The sequence below is a fragment of the Acanthisitta chloris genome, unplaced genomic scaffold (genome assembly GCF_000695815.1).
Source record: "Acanthisitta chloris isolate BGI_N310 unplaced genomic scaffold, ASM69581v1 scaffold21718, whole genome shotgun sequence".
Classification (NCBI taxonomy): domain Eukaryota; kingdom Metazoa; phylum Chordata; class Aves; order Passeriformes; family Acanthisittidae; genus Acanthisitta; species Acanthisitta chloris.
This window is the reverse complement of record NW_008687836.1, coordinates 1-21179: the sequence shown is the minus strand read 5'-3', so window position 1 is coordinate 21179 and position 21179 is coordinate 1. Positions and strand designations below refer to the sequence as shown.

The following is a 21179-nucleotide window of genomic DNA, read 5'->3' as shown; positions in this document are numbered from 1 at the left end:
TGCTTTGGTTCTTAATACTTCCTAGTTCATGTAATCAGCTCTGCACCATTACCTAGAGTAAGTTATAACCAGTGTGAGTTTATGTGCTTATGTTGTGCCTGTGCTTCATTCAGTTTGTGCCTGTTTCTTCTTCACCAGTGAGAAGAGCCTGGCTCAACCTTCTTTACTTGCCCCTTAAGAGGGGGGTTGTAGGGTGTGTGTGTGGGGGTGTAAATACCTACCTTAAGCTTCCTGCTCCAGTCTGAACAGTCCCAAATCTCTCAGCCTCTCCTACTGTCAGATGCTCCAGGCATCATCTGACTGGCCCTTTGGTGGACCCAGTCCAGCATGTCTATGTCTCCCTTTATTCTGCACACTGGATCTGGCACTTCAGCAGTTTCTCACCAGGGCTGAGGGGAGGGATCACCTCCCTGGACCTGCTGGTAATGCTCTGCCTAATGCAGCTGCAGAGGCTGTTAGCCTGCTTTGCCATAGGGTATGTTACTGGCTCATGGGCAACTTGTCCCCCAGTCTCTGGGGAGCTGCTTTCCCAGCCAGCCTGTCCTGGTGCCTGGGGAGATTCCTGCTTAGGTGCAGGACTTGGCATTTGCCTCTGCCAGAGCTGCATGAGGTTCCTGTTGTCATATTTCCCCAGCCTGTCCTGGTTGCCCTGGATGGCAGTGCCCCCAGCTGGCCTACCAGCCACTCCTCCCTGCTCTGTGTCATCTGCAGCCTTGCTGAGAGATCACAGGGATGCAGCTCACAGGCTAAAGTAGCCAAATCTTAAACAAAAAAATGATACTGTAATGTCAATACTAAACCAGTCCCAGGTAGTAATTGACTTAGGCATCCTGACAGCATGTGCCTTCATTTTTATCTATCTGGTGGTAAGTGAGGCTTCTATACTTATACTCTCCAGTTGTAGGGATTCAGAGATTTGGCATTACTGAATGAAAAATCCCCAAACCCTGTAATTTAAAATGTGGGCAAGCAGACACTTAAAAAAACCACTAGGGTAAAGGTTTACTCTTCCTCTTGCCTGCTGACTGGTCTACATGACTTTTTCTTCATAAAAGCACTGGCTTTGCAAAAGAAGAGAGAAGTCAGCACCAGTATAAATGCAAAACAAAGCTAAATTCAGTGTGACTTTGAAACTTAGTTTTAAGAATTGGGTGCCTGTCATGGGAAAAACACAAGTCAAAAATCCCAGACGAGTCACAGCACAGTTGTCTAATTATTTTTTCTTTTACTTTAAAAACAGTGAAAAGTTTAAAATTATAGGAACAGGACTGCCTCTTGAATCCTTGTAGAAAAAAGTAACTACTTGCTTCAAAGCATGCCATGGTTTTTTCAAGTTTATGGTCTTTATCTGCCTTCAATTTGCCTGCCTTCGACTCTGACTGATGTTCCACACGAGGCTGAGTACCAGCAAGCTGAAGTGCATAATCCTGGGACATGATTAACTACGAAAAGCCTTACTCTCTTATTTGAAGCAAGTAGGATTTGGCAAAGTCCCTCTATCTCCACAAACACTACCTGTAAAAATCAAATGAACAAATTCCAGTTAGGTTTACCCATCATGGGAAGTTTCCATACTGTCTTAGTCTGGTTTTGTGCTGCTCTGCAATAGAGGTATTATTTTGATATACTGAAGTTGAAAGAAGCAAGAGCAGTTTTCTCACTACAACAACTTTACCTCCTTCCCCAGGTGCCCTATTTCAGCCTGCTCTTTGAGAAGTTATACTCACCCTTAAAATAGTCTCCCTTGCAAGCCAGAGGGGCTACACAGCAGCTTCCACAAAGCCAGTGCTACAGCCGGTTTGTTATTTCACAAGCTAGTCTGATGCAGGAGAGTACATGCATAGGATGTTTTTTTCAATTGCTACTTAGCACCAACTTTATTAAATTTTTGCCACTAAAAAGAGGAAACAGCTTTCTTGTAAGGTAAAGTAGCATTTCTTAGCCTAAATGTAAAGTGCAAAACTCCAAGGAAAGGCACCTGCACAAGTTTTAAAAAGGAGCCCTATGACTCTGAACACTATTGCCTTTCCAGTAACAGCAGCAGAATCCAGCCTGTCGATGGAAAGCCCCTGTCGTTTTAACATTTTTGGTTCTCCACAACGTAGCCAAGCCACAGCAGCTTTCAGAAACAAAGGCAACCCAAGCCATCCCTCCATGCAAGACTTCCAGTTCATGACTGCTGTGTTTGTACCCCTCAGCCATGTCTTCCCCACATCTAAGAGGAGAAGCATGTTGTTTGAGTCTGGAATTAGTCTGCTGGTTAGGAAAATCTTAGGCCATACCTTCATCAAAAGGACACGTCAAGCTATACATGCTCTAATGATGTGTCTCACAAGGTCTGCATGAAGGAAAACCCCTGCACAGTAGGTTGTGAACTCTGGCATCTGATAAACACACTCTCTACAAAAACTATTACCACTTCTGGTACTGCACGTACAAGAAACAAGATGATACCTATCTTCTAGATGTTTGAAAACAGACCAGTATCTCCCTCAGAAGTCTTCTGATAAAGTTTTGATTTTGTCAAGTGACAAGACAGCACAGCCAGGACTTTATAACTACACTGACAGCAGCAGGAAAAGGCAGCGTGAAAGCAGTAGGGAATGTATTTACTTTAAGGAGCTAGAAATAGGTCTTGCCTTCTACACCTGCTAGGCATAAATGCAGAGTGGACAGTGGCACAGGAAGCATGAATCCAGGTACACCCAATTAAATTTAAGGGCAACAAACCATCATCATGCTCTCAAGTACGTTCCTGAGGCATTTCCTCTGCAACATGATTATCTGTGGATTAACAAACATCTAGGAAGTTAAAGCAGGCCATAGTCCAAAGCAGCACTGCTAGCCTGGATCTGCAGATTCTGTTCAGGTAAGAGACAAAAGAAGAAAAACACACCATTCATCTGTAAAACTAAGTGTTCTTGAAGTAACAAGCAAGTAAGTTAAAAAAACCTTAAGCTGTAGAAACACTATCAAGTGCCATTGAGCTACTACTAACAGACTTTGGAGAGAAAAATCTGGAAATAGCAGATAAGCAGCCAAGAACTGAAGCAAAGTAGTCATACTTGTTTCTAGCAGAATTTGTCACCGGCTTTGTTAAAAAAATAAGTTATCTGGAAACTATCCACTCTACAAGAACCTGCTTGTATCAAGTCAAAAGGTGCATGAGCAATATAGTCTTCTTAGCAGAAATGAAAATAGCAGCAGCTAATGTACCCAGCAACCCCACTCAGCACAGATTCTTGCCAGCTTGTACTTTGCAATGTACAAGCACGTACAGTAGCTACTGTTTGTTTGGAAGCTGAGACACACATGCCCACTCAGCTGCATAAATTAGAATTTATTGCTGGGATGCCAGGATTCCCAAACAGCAACAACAGGAACACACATTTCAGTATCCCATTTCATCCATTTCTACAAGCTTAAACAGTACTGAGTTTAAACAATACTTACAACTCAGGGAAAAAAACTCACCAGTCTCTATTATTTTCTTAAATTGTTGGCAGTACGTGTCACTACTGCCCTCTCAACTGCAGCTCACAGACTTGGGTTTTAAAGGGCAAAAATACAGATTTTACTCCAAGACAGAGGGGGAAAACTAAAATATATATAAATTATTATGAACTCCTCTTTATAGAGACTGTCATTGTAAAGGAGCAGGTGAAGTGTCTGTTTCCTTAGGGTTATGTTTAAGGCACTGCTACTAACTTATTAACAAATCTGTCATTTTTATTACCAGTAACTATTTAAATTTTTAATATGCAAGGCATGAGGTACAGATACAGCACTGGGAAACATATCGCACCTAGGCCTGAAGAGCCATGGACTTCAATTTACCCTTACAACTGAGACTCAGCAGATTCACTGCAGCAGGAAGGCAAATACTGACCTCTAATGTCATGAAAACATCAAATACTCCAGATGAGTTTGCCTCTATGAAACTTTTAATGCTCCAAAATAAATTAATGTTTTCTCTGTCCCCACTACTTGTCCAGTCAGATGAGAACTTCAGAGAGCCTGGAAATCACATGAAATCCAATGCCATGCAAGAGGGCATGCCAGTGGCAAGGATTATGTAGGGATATATACTACAACTCACAGCTGATTTCAGCCCACAGCTGCATCTTGCTGGTAACAGCAGCAACCACCAAACGCACGTGACACGTTCCAACACGGCTGAGGTCTCACTTGGGGACACTGGCACACTCAAAAACACACCACACACCTTTACTGGAGTTGTCCCATTTTGTCCTGTATAGTGTTGATGACTTTTGCACTGTCACGACTAAACAAGCACGGCGAGGCCAAGCTGCATATTAAGGATGAGACAGCTCCGGTTTCAAGACAAGTTTCAAGGCAAATCAAGTTTGTAAAATATTTAATAGAGCAGTTTCCCAGCAGACTCTTGACCAGAATCAGAACCAGACTTCTAAAAAGTATGTGTATGTTCAGATTTGAAAATTTGTCTTTATTTTTTACAAAATGGATTCCAGGAAGTTTAAAAGGCAATATCATAGAGGACTGGGGCGCAGAAATCAGGTGTAGTCATTCAAAGCATTCAAGTAGGAATATGGTCATATAAATATTTGAAAAGCATCTTTTATCATAAATGTTCAAAACAAAATGTATAACTCATTCCAAACTAAAAACTGAGCTTTATAGCACATATTTCCCTGAACAGAAAAAATAAGTAACTTTTGAAATATTTCTAAAGGCCTGAAAGCTTTTTCCATGGTTAAGTACATTAGAAGACTTGCCTTAGATTAAATTCCTTCCTTTCCAAATATGGAAAGTATTACATCAGTCCACTGTTAAAACAGACAACATGATGAAAATTAATTCTGGAATAGTATGTTCCAACAGAGCCTAGAGTATAAAGGTGCTGAGGTGGCTTTGAGTTTAGTAGTCGTCTCCCCTGCTGACAACCTCCTTGCAGGTGGGGCGCAGCAGAATGGTGTGCTCGAACTGCGCCGTGTAGGAGCCTTTGATGTCACACAGGGGAGGGTAGGGATCCACTATGCCCAAGTCGCACAGGTTCTTCAGTGCCATTAGGTATTTGCTCTCTCCCAGGCGATCCAGCCACCGGCGGCAGAAGGCTAGAGTACCAAAGTTTTCGTTGATTACGTTTAGCAAGTGTTTTGCTCTTGGAAGCCTTGAAGAAAGAAAACAATGTGTGAGAAGAAGGAAGTGTTATCAGCAAGCTACTAAAAAGTAAAGCACACCAATTAAAATAGGGTTAGTTTGCAAGGCCTTTTCAGCCTGCCTAGACTCAAGATTTCTACATCAATCATCGTGTCCTCTTCACAAAAGAAAGTGCATTTTCCTCCTGCAAATACATATCTTTCAAAACAGACTGTCAAGATATCTGCATCTAACTAAGCAAGCAAAACTAAACATAGTGATAGGACTCATTCTCTTCAGTAATAGAAGCACGTTTCATTTTATAAAGAATACCTGATGCAAAGTGGTTAATAACTGAACTAATTTTGGCATAAACTTAGTGGTTTAAAATGCTGAGTTTTCACTTCTGAAATAAAATACTCAGTAAGCTTTTTATTCATGCTTCTTACATAAGCATAAAAAAATTTATAGATCTAGTAAGAAATAAGCTTATTTCTAAATGACACAAGCAGTTCCTCTGCTGTGTTTGTAACCACAGAGCCTTTGCTGCACTCCTAGAAATGCCAAAATGCAATCCCAGTGGAACTGAAAATTAGTAATTATTTCACTTTATAGCAATACATTAAAACAGGAACTTCAACCTCACAAAACAGCCATAAAACAAACAGAACATGAATAGCTTGGTAAATTCCTGGAACAGCAGTAGGACAAGGATTATGGCACATAGCCATGGTACAGATGTAGATTAAAACACCACTATACATTTAATATACAGATGGGATATACAAATTATATATTATTAATTATTAAAAAATGCTAGAGTGTTAAAAATATAAAAATCTGAAAACATAATACCACATTATCTCCATTTCCGTATTCTTTGGAACAATTCCATATTGTTCCAGAATTACAATCAGAGTGTATTTTACAACAAGAATACTGCCAACATGGCCCTTAGAGTCCTCTGACAGTCATTAGTGACAACCATGCACTGTATCAAATCTGAACCCTAAGAGGGTGGTGGCTCTAGCATAACACACCAACAAAATCCAACCTTATTGGCACATGCCCAACATCAAAGTTCTTCATATAATGAGAGCACTCCATGTCATCATGCACAACGCCTTTCCCCGTGCTGCCAAAGGTTTCTATAGCATACACTTCACCCTCCTGAGGAGAGAGAGCAAAGAATACATTGCAATATGAAAATGAGTGACACTCAGACACAACATCTGTGTTACAACTTCTGAATACAAGTAATAAACGTGAATAGATTCAATCACCAAGTCAGTGTAGAAAATTTCAATATGCAGATTTCACACAGTAAACTTAGACGTCTCCAAATCATCAACTATTTACGTTAGTACCGTGTTCTGTGTTTCAAGCCAGAAATAGCAGCACCTTTCTAAGTCACAATGTCTCAGTCATGGCAGTTAAAACATTGTCCAGGGATACATCTAACATAGCTAAGAAACTACATTCTGCTGCAAAATATTTGCTAACTGGAATTACTTCTCCTTTGCTATTCAGATAGAAGTCCTAGGAAATGTATAGTTTAGAGAGTCTACAGAGACTTACTGCACTGAAGAACTTTCTGCCCGATTTCTGCAAGAATTTTCTGGTAACAGCTACTAGTATAAACACTTAACCTGCTCATTTCCACTCCACAAGATGAATTTCTTCAAGAAATGAAGGTGATATATATCTGCAAGGGCATTATCAAAATTCTAGCCAAGAACATACTGGAGTGCCATTATATAAACTCATTTCTGCCAAGTTCATTCACACATCCTTAACAGCAGGACTGTGAAAGGGACTTAACAAGCTAAGGCATCAAACATTAACACCCCCCAGGAGCTGGGCTTTTTGGTTTGTAAAGCTACTGTGAAAATCAGAACCCCAAAATAAGAAGCCATATGAAAAGCAGTAACACATGCTTCAAAGGTGCCCCAAATATTCCACTGATTCATGAAAAACCCCCGACAGATCCCCAAAACCCCCACAGAATGCCACCAGAAAATTGACTCTACACCCACTTTTTTCAGGATAAGGATTGCTGGATTGCAGTTTGATAGTATAATTAGCACAGTACAGTAAGAGCTTGGCTGTGCTCCACATTCTTCACTGGCAAAACTCACTGTCTGTAATGACGTAGGATTGTGTCCTAAGTAACCTACAGAAGCTGAAGAAATTAAAAAATGTCTTCTCCTCAGTGTCTTGATATCCCATTGCAACAATCTCAAAGCTCTGAAATCTTTAAGTAGTATTTGCTTAAAGAACACTTAAGTTTCATGCAAGTAATATACTGATCATGGATGACTTGCAAAACCTAACCATTCACTAAGCTAAGCCAAGAAGGACACAAGCTTTTTTTGTCTTCCTTTTCCAATATTCTGCAATCATTTTGCATCGTCCTGTATACAAGATGATAGCTAAAACTTTGTATTTTTGTTCACATCATAGATCAACAACTATGACACAAGTTCTGGGTGATGAGAGTGAGTGTACCTCAAAAACAATCCTGTCCAGGCCACACCTGTGCCTATTCAGCTCTTAAAAGTCTTACCCTGATAGGCTTACTGGTGATCATGAGTGATCAGGCTTCCAATGAAATGAAAAGCTTCTTATCTCGTTACCAATCTTTTAAATAAGCCTTCTTATCTTGTTAGGACACAAGTTTACATCAAAATGGTGTCTAAATCTCAGGTCCCATATCTGAACACTGCCTTTCTGACTGGTAGTTTGGCACATCAGTTTCTCTTCCCTCTGCTGCAAAATCCGATTCAACAACATCTTCCATCTAACCTCTCACATTAACTAGAAATGCACTTAAGTATTTTGTATCTGCAAAGAAAAATTGCACCAAAGCTTTTCAAGAAAGATCCTGTATGTAACAGTACTCACAAAGTGTCATCCAAAGCTATGCTGAAACACTTATCGAGAATTACCTGAGCAAGAGAAGATTAAATTATAGAGTAAACAAACAAGGGAAGTGTGAAGGACTTTTAAGTCCAAACGCCTTTCAAGAAGCCTCTGGTCCCTCCAGTTCACCTCAAAATATGAGTTCCTGTCCTTTTCCATGCTCATAAGTGCAACATTCCAACACTGCATATACCTAAATAAGGTATACTCATAGATAAATAAATATGCAAGAGTTTCCATTAGCATCACTAAGGCCATTTGATTTCAAGGGTGGTGGTTTTGGTTTGTTTTGTTTGGTGGTTTTTTTTCTAAATAACAGGTTTCCAAGGCTTCAATTTCAGAAAGTGTTATATACCTGAACACTCCAGGGCTAAATGAAGAAGCCACTGAGATGAAACATCATTCTTTTACAGGAGCACTACCCAGCAGAGTTTTTCTGCTGCTGTTATCCAGCAGGATGACAAACGCTGCGTATTAGAAGTGCACAGCAGCAAGTACTGCTCTTGCAGTGCCAGCTGGGGAAACTTAACAGAAAGATTGAAGAGCTTCATTTACCTCCATTCTTGTGGCTTCTCCTCCTTTCACAATGGGCACGGTTTTCCCAGCGTGTATCCTGTATGGCCCAATCGAGTGTCCGTTCAAATTGCGAATTGGCTTCACTTTGAGGAAAACATTAAGATTACAGGCAATTTCCTAACAAATGTCAAACCCTTTAAGGCAATTTGGTTTGTTAGCCCGTATTGAAAGTAAAATATCGACTCATCATATCGCAGAGGAACTAAACACAAAACTATTGACACATCTTGCACAAACTCCAGCCAAGACACAAATTAGTTTTGTAATGCTATATCAGAACTTCTCTATTAAAGACTAGCAAGTCCAACAGTAACAAAGGCTTATTAATAAAGCCAAAGAGCAGGTATCAAATTATCTGTACAGTTTCAAAGAGCTGTTAAGCCTTCATCTTATCTGTTAAAGATACAATACTTGGAAGGATCAGCCAAGAACACTTCTCTAGAGGAATGGCAAGCCAGCCAAAACTTATGCAAGTATCATACCATACTTGTAGTATAGAGGTCTTTTCAGTATTGTACAAATAAATACATACACACACTTTAAAAACAACCATTCTTACATAAAGAAAAAGAACCTGCCTTGGTATGTTTTGCCATCAATTTCCACCTCATAAGACTCCATAACTTCTTGTATGGCCTCCCCCACATCACAGAGACGTACATCTATTCCAGCACACTGAAAATAAAGTGTAAATATAAATGGGAAACAATCAAAGTTTACTGCAAAACACTTTGTAAGTGACTTACATCATCATCCTACCTTTATTCCAGTATTTGTGGCATCCTTTACAGCTTGTAATAGTCTGTCATACTTTGGATTGAATGTGACTGTAAAAGCACAGTCAATAATACGACCTGAAATCAGCAGAAGTTAATTAGCTTCATAGTCTTTGCACTGAAGAAAGTTCTCAAAGGTTTAGTTCATAAATGGATACTAACCGCTAATGTGTGTCCCAAAATCTATTTTGCAAATATCATTGTACTGCAGGACTGTTGGGTCTCCAGCATTGGGAGTATAGTGGGCAGCACAGTTATTCAGAGAACACCCAGTAGGAAATGCAAGACCTGCATTTAAACCATTTTCCTTTATCAGCTTACGTGAGCAGTCTTCTAGTTTTTCACTAAAAGGCAGAGGGAAGGGAGACGAGAACAGTAATTAGTATTTCATATGATGACTTTGAATAAATCAGTGCAAGAACAAAAACTCAGAAAAATATTCAAGCAACTGTTTCAATGTGAAATCTTAAAACTATTTGTATGCTACCTAGATGGAGATCCTAGTCTGAAAAACATAAGTACAACTAATGACCTTCAGTTCTCTGTGTTGTTTCTTCGACTCCTTCCTGGGCAAAATTGAGTGCTTCTCTAGTGGTGTTACTCTGAATTTAAAATATTAATCCTTTACAAGCTATATTTAACCCATTCTTCAGGAGCAGCAGAAGTTACACAGCTAAAGCTTAGGCAAATGAAACGCATTCTTTACAATTAAAAGGAAGCAAAAAAAGAGAAAAAAACTCTTGTTTATTAGGAAAAAAAATCTAATTAAAAAAGGACAATATATTTTATTAATTTGAGTGATGACTGTGATTAAATAAAACCTTATGAGACTAGCATGTGTTCTTGGTTTTTGTCTAGTCTCAAGCTGCCAGCTACTGGAAAGCTCCAGATGTGTCCACCAGTGCATTCTCCTAGAGTGTAAGTGAATGATGTGAACTGCAGCTCACACCAGTGCACCACACTAATTTTATCTGAGACAGCTATTCACTCAGAGCAACCTGGACAAAGAAGGGAGAGTACTTTAATAGGCAAGGCCCCATAGCCTCAGGCACTTGAGGAAGAAAAGTCACGTTTTGAGAAAATGATCACTTCTCACAGTCAAACTGTGCAATTCAGTACGACATTTGTTTCACCCAGCCTAGTGAGTGTTCTGGCAGCTGCCTTTCTTTCACTTTCCCTGATGGTGTATTGTTTATTTCCGTTATCCTTGCACAGTTACCTTGGGGATCAGCTCTGATTAGCTTTCTTACTATCCTACTCTTGTCAGCACAGTCCTCAGTCACACCAGGCTGAAAGCACCTGATTTTGGAAGTTAAACTGTTCTGGATCAGTGCAGTACTTAGACTGTAGACATTGACTCTAGATAAACTGAAGGATAAAAGTAATAGTTGGAAAAGTCAAGAAAATCAGTCCAGGCTAATTGTTTCTTAGAACTTAATCAAACTCATATTCATCTTATCCATTTGCTTGGTTATTTCTCATTAACTGAGAACAATACAAAACCCCACTGTGTTTTTTCCAGAAACATTAGCCCTGCTGGTTTTATGCCTCTTCACCCACTCCCAGGCACAGACTGCACCTGCACTGTCCACATGGCATTTCACTGATAATTCTGGCTAACGCCAGGATGTTTGCTACTGCTACTGCTGCTTATCTGAACTTATGTGCAAGAGTAGCAAAGGCACTGAAATTTAAATGAAACACATAACTAAAATAAATGAACATAATGGAAAGCTTAGTTTAAAATTCTCTATGATCCCAGACACTGTAAAGCTGCCTAAGCTAAGAATGTAAGAGGAAACTTAAATGGGAGCAATTGGCGATACTGGTTGTGTACTTCAAACAGAAGACTCCTCAGCAGTCATGACACAGTGAATTAAAACTCAGGCTAAATCTTTCTCCTTCTGGACAAAGAAGAAAGAAGCAGAGGTCTTTGAGAAGAACTGTGTCCTCACCAGATTTCTATCATTGTCATTCCAGGTTTTATCCAGCTCATAACGTATTTCCTCACTTGTCTGTGTGCCTCCGCAGCCTCCCGAAAATCATTCCAGATTTCCTCACTGGCTTGGTCTAGTGCTTTCTTTTCTTCACTAGTTGTTCTCCAAGCAGCAGTTCTCCTTCAAAACAAATAAAGTGAGAAGAACTGTGTCCTCACCAGATTTCTATCATTGTCATTCCAGGTTTTATCCAGCTCATAACGTATTTCCTCACTTGTCTGTGTGCCTCCGCAGCCTCCCGAAAATCATTCCAGATTTCCTCACTGGCTTGGTCTAGTGCTTTCTTTTCTTCACTAGTTGTTCTCCAAGCAGCAGTTCTCCTTCAAAACAAATAAAGTGTTTCATGAAAACACAATCACATTTGCAACTTCTGCCTAAAGTCTGCAAAGTGTTTATTAACCAGTCAGGTCAGCAATCCCCCATGCAACAGAAAAGATCCTGATTTATACATCTATGAGCCCCACAGCCTGCCACCTGTGAAAGGCAGGAACACCCTACCAAAAGCCCAGAGCAGCAGTGTGCTTGAAGGATGTAGAATAGTTTTCAAAAGGACAGAACAGGCATTAAAAAAATCCTATTAATGCTTGCAATTCTACCTTGAGTTTAGCAGGGCAAAAAACTGCAAGACGCTCTGCTCGTGCAAAAAGTTAATTTTTTCCACAATCTCATTCAGACACTGTTCTTCCTGTATAGAGAAGAATCTCAGCACTGTAGTGTGGCTCCTTGGTTCAGAAACTGTTACTGACACAGAAACAATAAGCTCCTACAAAATTTAAGAGCTTGCAGTTCCACTATTACTTTTGCTCATCCCTGGAATATTTAGGTAATAACACCTAACATGGTGCATGGTAACTATGACACTTGCCAGGAAGTTACTTTCTAAATTGCTGGATGGTAAATTAACATTTGTTCCAGGAGGGCACCACTCATTCTGGCTCTTAGGTAGGTTCACAGAACAAAGACAAGAACATTTTTTATTACAGGACTAAATATAAGATTAGTTTCAAATATATTTTTCGTTATGCAATAAACTCACACAACTAAGGTTTCCTGAAAGCAAGCAAGCAAAGTAATTTAAGCGCTCCAGCAACTGCCAGAACTTAACTAGAAGACTACTCTTCTGACTACAACATAGAGATACCCTTCCAAATGTGAAGCTGCAGCCTTGTAACAATGAATAAAACCCTAGTGATAACTCAAAGAGCTCTGTACATGCTATGCAGGACAAAAACCACTAAAACCAATACACAGCTACACATGCTGGCAGGTGAGTCTTAAAAGAAAACGGATGATGGACAAGATGGACCAGAGATGCCAAACTATGCCAAAGCTTCCAAATTTAGAAATAAATTTTTACCTTCAGCAAGTGAGTTGATTCTAAGCAAACAACTGAATATGCAGTGTAAAGGATTAGTTTTTAAAATCCAAAGGCTTAGCTTCTTACCTGTTTCACAGATGGTAACTTATTTCCACTCTAAGATCCTTCACAGGCAAAGAAAAGGTACAAGGGAGCCAAGAGACAATGCCCTGCAACTTCGCTGCATTTTGAACTAAGTATTTATACTTATTATAAGTATATACATTTATATCAAGTATTTAAACAGAGTTGAAAAGATAAAGAAGGATAACAGGCTGTTCCATAAAACCTTTCGCAGGATGACCAGAAGATCCAAAATATTTTGAGACCCTTTTGCTTGTTTCCCCATGAACTTCAGACAAAGTAACAACAGTGCAAAAGAGAAATCCCACATTTACCTTTCTGAGCCATTTTCTTGCTCCAGCAGTGTCACACATACTACTCTTGGAACTTGCCTTAACACTGGAAAATTCTACCAAAAGAAAAGCAATGGGCTGCAACACCTGCAGCCTCTTACTGCCACTTGAAAACTGGACTACTGCCAGCACAGGAGGATGGAAAAGGTGCACTGCAGAAAAACAGTGGGGAGAGACACTTGAGGATCCTTTCAGACTGCTCTGGATTCCAGCAGTGAACACCCTTTCAGTAGCAAGAACTGCTGACAGGATCTGGGCAGCTGCTCTGCCATCTGTCACAGACCTGAGTGCAAACTTCAGCAAACTGGAAGAAAGTTGTCCTCACATTGTCCTGCTGTATTCCAGCATACAGTCACTTCATGCAAGTCAACTGGAGGGCAAAATAGCCTCTACATTTAAAAATACTGTCAGACCCAAAGCATTTTGCTGCCAAAGCTGCACTGCTGCCACTTGGGAGCTCAGGAAAGGGGGCAACAAGAAATCCTGCTTGGGCCTAAGCACTTCAGGACATGTCAAAAATCACTTGACCAGAAGAAGGCAGGTACACGAGCTAACAAGCTTTTAACAGTTTCCTAATGCACTGCTTACCACAAGTCAGCTAAGTTCATCTCTTGCTCCAAGCCATATGTTCCCATTGTTTCAATGCAGTTCTGAGCCCCCAGTTTTCACTAGTACAAATCTTTACAGGATTGTGCTATAAACTGGATACTAGTGATCAAAGAATTCAAGAAAACAATTTCCCCAGACCATCTTCACCCAAATAACCCAATCAACACTCTGGAGGGAAGAGATGTCATCCAGAGGGACCTTGAGAGGTGGGCCTGTGTGAACCTCACAAAGTTCAACAAGGCCAAGTGCAAAGTCCTGCACCTGGGTCAGGACAATCCCAACCACAGATATAGGCTGGGTGGAGAATGGATTGAGAGCAGCTCTGAGGAGTACGATTTGGGGATGCTGGTGGACAAGAATTCCCACATGAGTCAGCCATGTGTGCTAACAGCCCAGAAAACCAAATCACACCCTGGACTGCATCAAAAGCAGTGTAACCAGCAGGTCAACAAGGTGATTCTGCCCTTCTGATCCTGTGATGCCCCACCTGGAGTGCTGCATCCAGCTCTGGCCCCCAACATAAGAAAGACATGGATCTGTTTAAGCAAGACCAGAGGAAGGCCATGAAGATGACCAGAGGGATGGAGCAACTCTCCTATGAAGGCAGGCTGAGAAAATTGGGGCTGTTCAGCCTGGAGAAGAGAAGGCACCAGGGAGAACCGGGGAGACCTTAGAGCAACCTTCCAGTACCTAGAAGGAGCCTACAAGAGAGCTGGAGAGGGACTTTTTACAACAGGAACTTCTTACAAGGTCACGTAGTGACTGGACAAGGGGGAATGGCTTTACACTGAAAGAGAGCAGGTTTAGATTAGATGTTAGGAAGAAATTCTTTACTGTGAAGGTGGTGAGGCACTGGAACAGGTTGCCCAGGGAGGTTGTGGGAGGTGTCCCTGCCCACTGCAGAGAGGTTGGAACTAGATGATCTTCAGGGTCCGTTCCAACCCAAACCATTCTGTAATTCTCTGACAGCAGCACGGAGGCAGAAACAAGCAGGCAGGGTCGAGAATTCCTTAATCCCACCTCAACATGAAATGCAAGTTTCAAGCAAAACTAAACACTTGAGATATAAAAATATAAAACCTGTTAGGCTGTTGTCTATATAAGAATTGATTATCAGCTATTTTTTTCCACTGAAGCTTGAATGATACCCACTTCTAGTTCCAACTTCTCACACAAAATACACAATTGTAGGTTGATGCTAGGTAACTTTAGAAAGCACATGACATCAAGAGTTAAGAATAGAAGTGCAACTCTAAAAAGATCAAAGACAAAACCCTACTGCCCTCAGCATGAATAAGAAAAGTGGCACAAAACCACTTCACCAATATATAAAATAAAGCTGTTATTCAGAATAGGAAATATCCTGGCGTTCATGTCAGCTACTAATTTAAGTAGCTGCTTACGTTAGGAAATACTAAAGTAGCATAATAAGATTTAAATATTTCAATTAGGAATAAAACTAAGCATATATTTGCTTAAGCACATTACATAAAGAAACTATTTCGGGTTCCTCTGAAGAGTATATTCGTCTTCCACAGCAGAACACTCTTGGTATAGAAAAGACACCCTACTTAAATCCTGTTATGAAAGGTGGTTTGTCTTTATTATTTTTTTTTCAATGAATAGCAGTGAGACAGAGCGAATAATTTAATCAATAGCTGGATACGTATCAGAGGTGTAGAAAGTGTGTTATTTGTTAATAAACTATGAAAATGCTTACAATGTTCATAATCTAATTTCCTGATTTGCTTAAATCATATCCTTATGGATGTGACATATGCATATACAGAGGAATACTTAACTCTAAAGCATCAAAAAATCACTCCTGGATCAGACTGTCAGAACCACCCTGTGAAAGTCCTTCATTCCGATGCCAACATTTTGCATGCAAACAAGGCAATCATTTATAAATAAACAGCAGCACACCTTGTGATCAAATTGAAGTCATTAAAAAGAAGAAAAGGCTTCCTCAAACCCAAATCATCTCATAAAAGCATAACATATGGTCTGTGAATATCTGAACACAATTTATAGGATGTACTAGACTCCTAACTGTGTTGCTTACGCTCTATGAGAATCAGGCATTGAGTTTAAATAATCAATAAACATATCAAAGTAATCTGATTCTGGAAAAAAAAGTAACTGAAAACTAAACAATTATTTCAGAAATACTCATATTTATCTACTCTCTCCCCTTTGGTTTAAACTATTTTTTCAGAGTTTTGATTCAAAATTTCCTGGGAAGTTTTCAGTAATACCTGGTCTTTTAATTCAGATTTTTCAAGCAATTCAAGCTTATTCTATGCCATGTGCCTCCTGCCTCCCCCAAATAAAACATGACCTTCCACAGCACTGCAAATAGGAAAAAAATTGGGAAAACTCAGGCTGGTATGCCCTAGTTCCTAACAAAGCATAAAGAAACAGTAGTCTCCAGTAAACCATCAGAAGCTGTTGCTTGTTTAGTTAAATTCCACATTATATTCATCACTGTGAGCTACACACCACGTGTTATGTTACAGTCACTATATATTCATACAGAGAGAAGCAAAGTACAGAACATACCACTTAAGCTTTTAAATGAAACTGAGATTGACATGTCTCTACCAAAAAATAAAATAAGAAGCTGACATCTCAATGGTCACAAAACTGCTGCATAATAGTGTCTCCTGTCCCTAAATTTTCAACCTTCATCCACTTCCAATTCAGACTGTTTCTCTTACAAGTTGTCTGCTGACATCCTGTTGGTCCCCTGGGTCTCAAGGCAATTCTGCTCATACTGGCTACACCTTAATTAAATGAGTAGGGAAGCACAAACATTTCTGGCCTGAAGACTTGTATTCCCTGAGTTCTTCCATAATCCAGTTAAAGAAGAAAAGCACATTACAACATTTTGTCCATTCAGTCATACAGTAACAGTTTTGCAATTCAGCACATCCAAATGACAGCATTTATTTTTTAAGCTTAAAACACTCACCCATCTTGTGTTGGTGGGTATTCACATTCTTCTCCCTTTGGGAATACGTTGCTGGGAAATAGATCACATATTGGAATAGAAGGTGGATCTGTCTGCACCTTAGCTGTTGAGTATAATTTAAGGAAGTTTTACACATAGCACACTCGAAATACTTAATTCAACCATAAAAGTTTAACGGCACAAGTTATTTATCCCACTACTACAATCTGGACTTCTACCATCATATCACAACGCTCTCCTATGACTTTATTTTGCCAATGCTCAGGTCCAAATGAATGCCCTCCATGGCATTCAGGGGTACCAGAAAGAAGAAAACTCAGCCAGACTTAGCCAACAAACCCAAACCGTACCCCAAAATTTGTTTCAGCTGCCAAAACCAGCACTTAGGTAGGCTCAATACCAAATACTCATGCAGTCTATATTTTTGTGCTTGATACCTACGTCCTTTCTTCTTTTTCTTCTTCTTCTTCTTTTTCCCAGTTGCTCCATCTCCTTCACCCTCTCCATCTACAGGAAAGAAAGTGCTCAGGTGAACATAAAATAACCTTGACAAACCCAAGTAATTTGAATGAAGCACAAAAACCATCTGGACGATCTGGAAACACTTCTTTCACAGCAGAGTTTGATGGATTAAAAGACAACATCCAGAACCTGCCACCAAACAAGATGTGCTGTTGAAAACTTAAACGTATCACCAAACAGAGGAAAAGATGTAGCTCAGGGAAAGTGTTTCCAGCAAGTCCTACTTTATATTCCTCTGTTCTCAATTCAGGCAAAAAGATGCCTGGGATTGGTCAAGGGTGCAAGAGACAACTGTATTAGACACAATAGCAAACAAGAAGATAGAAAATACTGCTTCAAATCCATCTTCTGTTGCTTCAGCTAAAGGAACTGAATGCATCTGGAAAGACAAAAGCCCCAAACAAATAAAGATGACAGCACCTCGGTCAGGATGAGTTTAATCTGGAGATAATAAGGAATGGCAAGAACAGCACTGAGCAAAAACACTGTGTGTGGGATACAACAAGGGTGGTAAAATACTGAACAGGCTGCCCAGAGAGGTGTTAGAGTACCCATCCCTGGAAACATTCAAGGTCAGGCTGGATGGAGCTCTGAGCCACCTGATCTAGCTGAAGATGTCCCAGCTCACTGCAGGGGGTTGGACCAAACGACCTTTAAAGGTCCCTTCCAACCCAAACCATTCTATGAACCTACAGCAGTGGGAGGTTTTCAGAGAGCATACCATGTAAGCACCAAGAATGAGTCCCAGCATTTACAGTCACACTGGGGGTTAGTAATACCACCACAGACTTCACAGCTAATGCCCAGTTACCTCATACTCAACTATTTATCTAATGTGATACCGTCTAACTAAGCCTTATGGACCCAAACACAAGTTCTTTTCAAAATAGACAAGCACTAGTCATCTACATTTAGAACATTATCATCTACAGTGAAAAGTAAAATTGAAAGGACTTTCAGAATCAAGTCAAAGCATTGCCATTTTGAAAGTACTGATACAGAAACTTGTATTTAAAAACAAAACCAAACCAGAACAGTGAGCAGCTGCTCCAGCCACTATATTTCAAGCCTCTCATGGTGGTCAATGTCATCTGAATTTTTATGCTGCGGTGAGTGCTGTAATCCTGCAGCTGGGGCAAATTTCAGTCATACGTCACTCCTGCCCCTCCCCAGCTCATTTTGGCATTAAGCATCTTAATTTAAACTTCTGGAAAAACCTGCAAATATAAATACTTTGTAACCACACCACAGTCCAGCCTAGCAGATTCTGCACCAATCCATATTTCATAGGCAGTCAAAAATCCTTAACAGTGCATATAGATTTCTTTGCAATGTGGTAAATTTGCCACATTCCTCCTGACCTTGAGCTGTGCTCAAATCATTCATAAAGAAATTAATTAGACAGGACTCCAGTTTGCTCACCAAGTGATTTGCTGGTTTGTATTATTTTTTTTAAAAAATGTCAGGCTTAAACTGAAGGGGAAAAAAAAGTACATTTCTTAAATGTTGTCGCTTTTGCTATCTGCTTATTGTGGCTTTTTCATACATCACTGCACGTGAAACTGCCAACTGCAAGCCAAACTAACCCTGGCTATGCTTGCCCTTGAAGACTGCTGCAGACTAACTGTGCTGCCAGAAGCATAACTACTGCATCTGACCAAAACACTGTCTGCCTTCACGTTCTTTAGCTACTAACGAGAAAATGTTACCAGACAAGCAATTTAAGATCTTTGCAAAACTGAAGCCCCAACCCAATGTCACTTTGGCAGAGCAGTTTAATAACTTAGACCATGCCAAAGTGTTACGTATCAGCATGTTTTAATACTGCAATAGAAATCCAAGGAGCACTTTCTAATCTCTCCTAGAGTTCAAAAGTTACTGAGTCACATTTTTGAGTCAACTCAATTATTGGCTTACCAAGGGGGGGAGGGAGAAGATATTTTATTGATTTTTATCTAATGCAGCACCATGTCTTAAAGCAACAATTCTGAAACCACACAATTCAGATGGCAAGTGGTGAGAACCAATGCAGGCAAGAACACACAGCTGTCTCCAAAAAACTTTCATCAGTTTTATTTTTCTGTAAAAGTATCAGTTTTACTAAAAAAAATTCTAAGTCCAACATGTGGAAAAAAAGGAAGATTATTAATTCAGTCACTTCATTATTTTATACTTTACAATACTGTAATAGTAATTGCTAATACTGTAAAAAGGATAAAAGAGCACAGCATTTGATCAGCAACTAACACTGTTATTTCCACAATGTGAAACTCTAACTATTCTAATACCTTTCAAAGATTTCTTTTCATTGTATAAAGTTTTCACTATTCTCCTCAATACTTCTTACTTGGGTTGCAATGATGGCAAAGCACACACTGCAATAATTATTTTTCAACTCCACAACCTGAAATACACCACAAAACACATAAACCATCAGGATATATTTCTGTGCAAAGCAACTGCAGTCAACTGTATGCTGTGGAGTGATATTGTTCAAAGATAGGTTTATTTGTTATTTAACATACTTCGGCACATTGATTTTTTTAACACTTCTATACCTGATTTATTACAATTCTATTCCAGAATGATGAATTCCAGCAAGCCAAGTAAGATTTCAAAGCCGACTACGAAACATTCCACGGTGCTGAGCCAACTTTTACATGGTGACTCACAAGAAGGAAACTAAATTACTAACTTAAGAAATATATTACCTTAAATGTCCACTTCTATTGAGAAGCATCCATCAAACCAAAGGAAATACAGCATCTTTATCTGATATTCCCACAGAAAGGATGCCAGTCTGGATTTTAATACCTGACACTTTCAAGGTTCTTGCTTAGAAAATCCAGCTGCATAGCACAAGCAACACACACGGTGTATGTGTTGTCTGTGCATTAATCTCTCCCCAGTTCAATTCTAAGCAAAAATTATGATTACAGATGAGCAGGTTTCAAGTCACTGGTAAAGACTCTAAGACCTCCTATTAACTAAAATACTCCCTTACAATTTGCTCTGTATGTTTCATCCCAAGCCAGAAGTAAGACTCATAATTTGGAACATAAATTTCTACTGACCATAGTAACACAAGTGAGAATGATTTTCAGCTTACCTTATCTTAAACCAAACATTCCCTTCAGTCATTAGATCTTGAGAACATGAAGCTTTAACCAAGTTCATAACCCTGTTATTTTTTATATGTACACATATGTGACAGCCAAACTGGCAAAAATGTAAGGAGTATATATAGTTGCATCTCACCTCTCCCAAGCAAAAAAAAACAAACCCCAAGGCCAACAGGACATCTGTAGAAGCTTTGTTAAAATGGAAAACTTGGAAATAGCTGAAAATGGAGAGAGAAAAAACATAAGTTATACTTGCCTTCATCATCATCATCTTTCTCTTTCTCGTCCAGTGCCTGTTTGTCCAATTGTTTTGCTACATCATCAAGAGCCCCTTCCATTTCTTTATCTGTTTCTTGTCCTGTTTGGAAAATTGAAGTTTTACTTAGAGTAAAACATTAGCTCCACATTAGCAACCAACAGCCCCTAAAACTTTACAAAAACATTGAGCCGTGCTCATCCTACAGATACCAGAGCACACGATGCCTTTTTTTGCTGAAGCAGCCCCAACGTGTAAGATTGCAGGGCACTAGAGCGACAGGTGCTGTTACTGGAACTCGCATATAATTACCCTTACACTTCCGATTACTTTTTCTGCCAGGGAACTAATTCTCCTCGCCGCGGCAGCAGCCTGCGCTAGTGAGATAATACGGGCGCGAAGGAGAGGATTACAAACGCGCGGCACGCCGGTGCCTCCCCGCCGGCCTGCGAAACGAACCCAAAGCCAACTGCCTTCGCGCGGTTTGCCCAGGCTTGCTCCGGCCCTCCCCGAGCAGCCGGGAGGGGTGCG

The 21179-nt window shown here is 40.0% G+C and overlaps 1 protein-coding gene across 1 annotated transcript; it reads right to left on the bottom strand.

Annotated features, from left to right (window-relative positions):
• Window positions 1-4361: 4361 nt before the first annotated feature.
• METAP2 (methionyl aminopeptidase 2) lies at window positions 4362-20773 on the bottom strand (the record flags this gene model as incomplete). The annotated part of the gene is made up of 10 exons (XM_009080799.1): window positions 4362-5152; window positions 6176-6291; window positions 8599-8702; window positions 9198-9294; window positions 9379-9473; window positions 9558-9739; window positions 11551-11712; window positions 16749-16851; window positions 17190-17255; window positions 20649-20773. Coding segments are annotated over 10 exons (1303 nt in total), but the record flags the coding sequence as incomplete, so codon positions are not given.
• Between the last annotated feature and the right edge of the window lie 406 nt (window positions 20774-21179).